The 926-nt window shown below is 43.8% G+C and overlaps 1 protein-coding gene across 1 annotated transcript in view; it reads left to right on the top strand.

Annotated features, from left to right (window-relative positions):
* GK5 (glycerol kinase 5 (putative)) overlaps positions 1-926 on the top strand; it is a 70,382-nt gene that overhangs the window by 61,133 nt on the left and 8,323 nt on the right. Inside the window, exon 14 of the mRNA XM_023513050.1 lies at positions 690-757. Within this exon, the coding sequence (XP_023368818.1) occupies positions 690-757 (68 nt within the window). The remainder of the gene's footprint in view (positions 1-689; positions 758-926) is intronic.

Raw genomic sequence — 926 nt, 5'->3', positions numbered from 1 at the left:
CTTTTTCTACTTATTTTTCAGTAGTATCAATACCACTTAGCTTTGGCATCTGAAAATTGAATAATTTTTAAAAATATTCAACTTCTTGGCTCAGCACCCATAACACAGTGGTTATGACGCCAGCCACATACACCGAAGCTGGCGGGTTCGAGCTCAGCCCGGACCTGCTAAACAACAGTGACAACTACAACAGAAAATAGCTGGGGGTGTAGCGGGCGCCTATAGTCTCAGCCACTTGGGAGCCTGAGGCAAGACAATCGCTTAAGCCCAAGAGTTTGAGGTTGCTGTGAGCTATGATGCCACGTTATTCTACTGAGGGTGACAAAGTGAGACTCTGTCTCAAAAGGAAAAAAAAAATTTCAACTTCTTGAGCATGTAAGATTCAAACTTGGATTTTCAAAGGGTTAATGTCCTTATTCATGAAAAATTCAGACAAATAATGCTTCTGTTATACTCAAAAGATTAAATGATTAGAATTCTTCTTTTTTTTTTTTTAGAGATGGTCTCACTTTGTCACCCTTGGTAGAGTGCCGTGGCATCACAGCTCACAGCAACCTCCAGCTCTTGGGCTTAGGTGATCTTCTTGCCTCAGCCTCCCGACTATCTGGGACTTATAGGCGCCTACCACAATGACCAGCCATCTGTTTTTTTGTTGCAGTTTGGCCAGGGCTGGGTTTGAACCCACCACCCTTCGTATATGGGGCCGGTGCCCTACTCACTGAGCCACAGACACCACCCTATTAGAATTATTCTTTATGTATTTTTTCATGTGGTCTTTTTGTTATGAGACAAAGGTAGACTATTAAAATTGAGAACGTTGGAAGGCCGAGGCAGGAGGATTCCTTGAGCCCAGGAGTTTGAGGTTGATGAGCTAGGCGGACACCATGGCACTCTAGTGTGGGACAACACAGTGAGACTTTGTCTCA

The sequence above is a fragment of the Otolemur garnettii genome, unplaced genomic scaffold (assembly GCF_000181295.1).
Source record: "Otolemur garnettii isolate 467f Iridium unplaced genomic scaffold, OtoGar3 scaffold00032, whole genome shotgun sequence".
In the NCBI taxonomy this organism is placed as follows: Eukaryota; Metazoa; Chordata; class Mammalia; order Primates; family Galagidae; genus Otolemur; species Otolemur garnettii.
The sequence above is the reverse complement of the archived record's forward strand: the minus strand, read 5'-3'. Positions and strand labels throughout refer to the sequence as shown.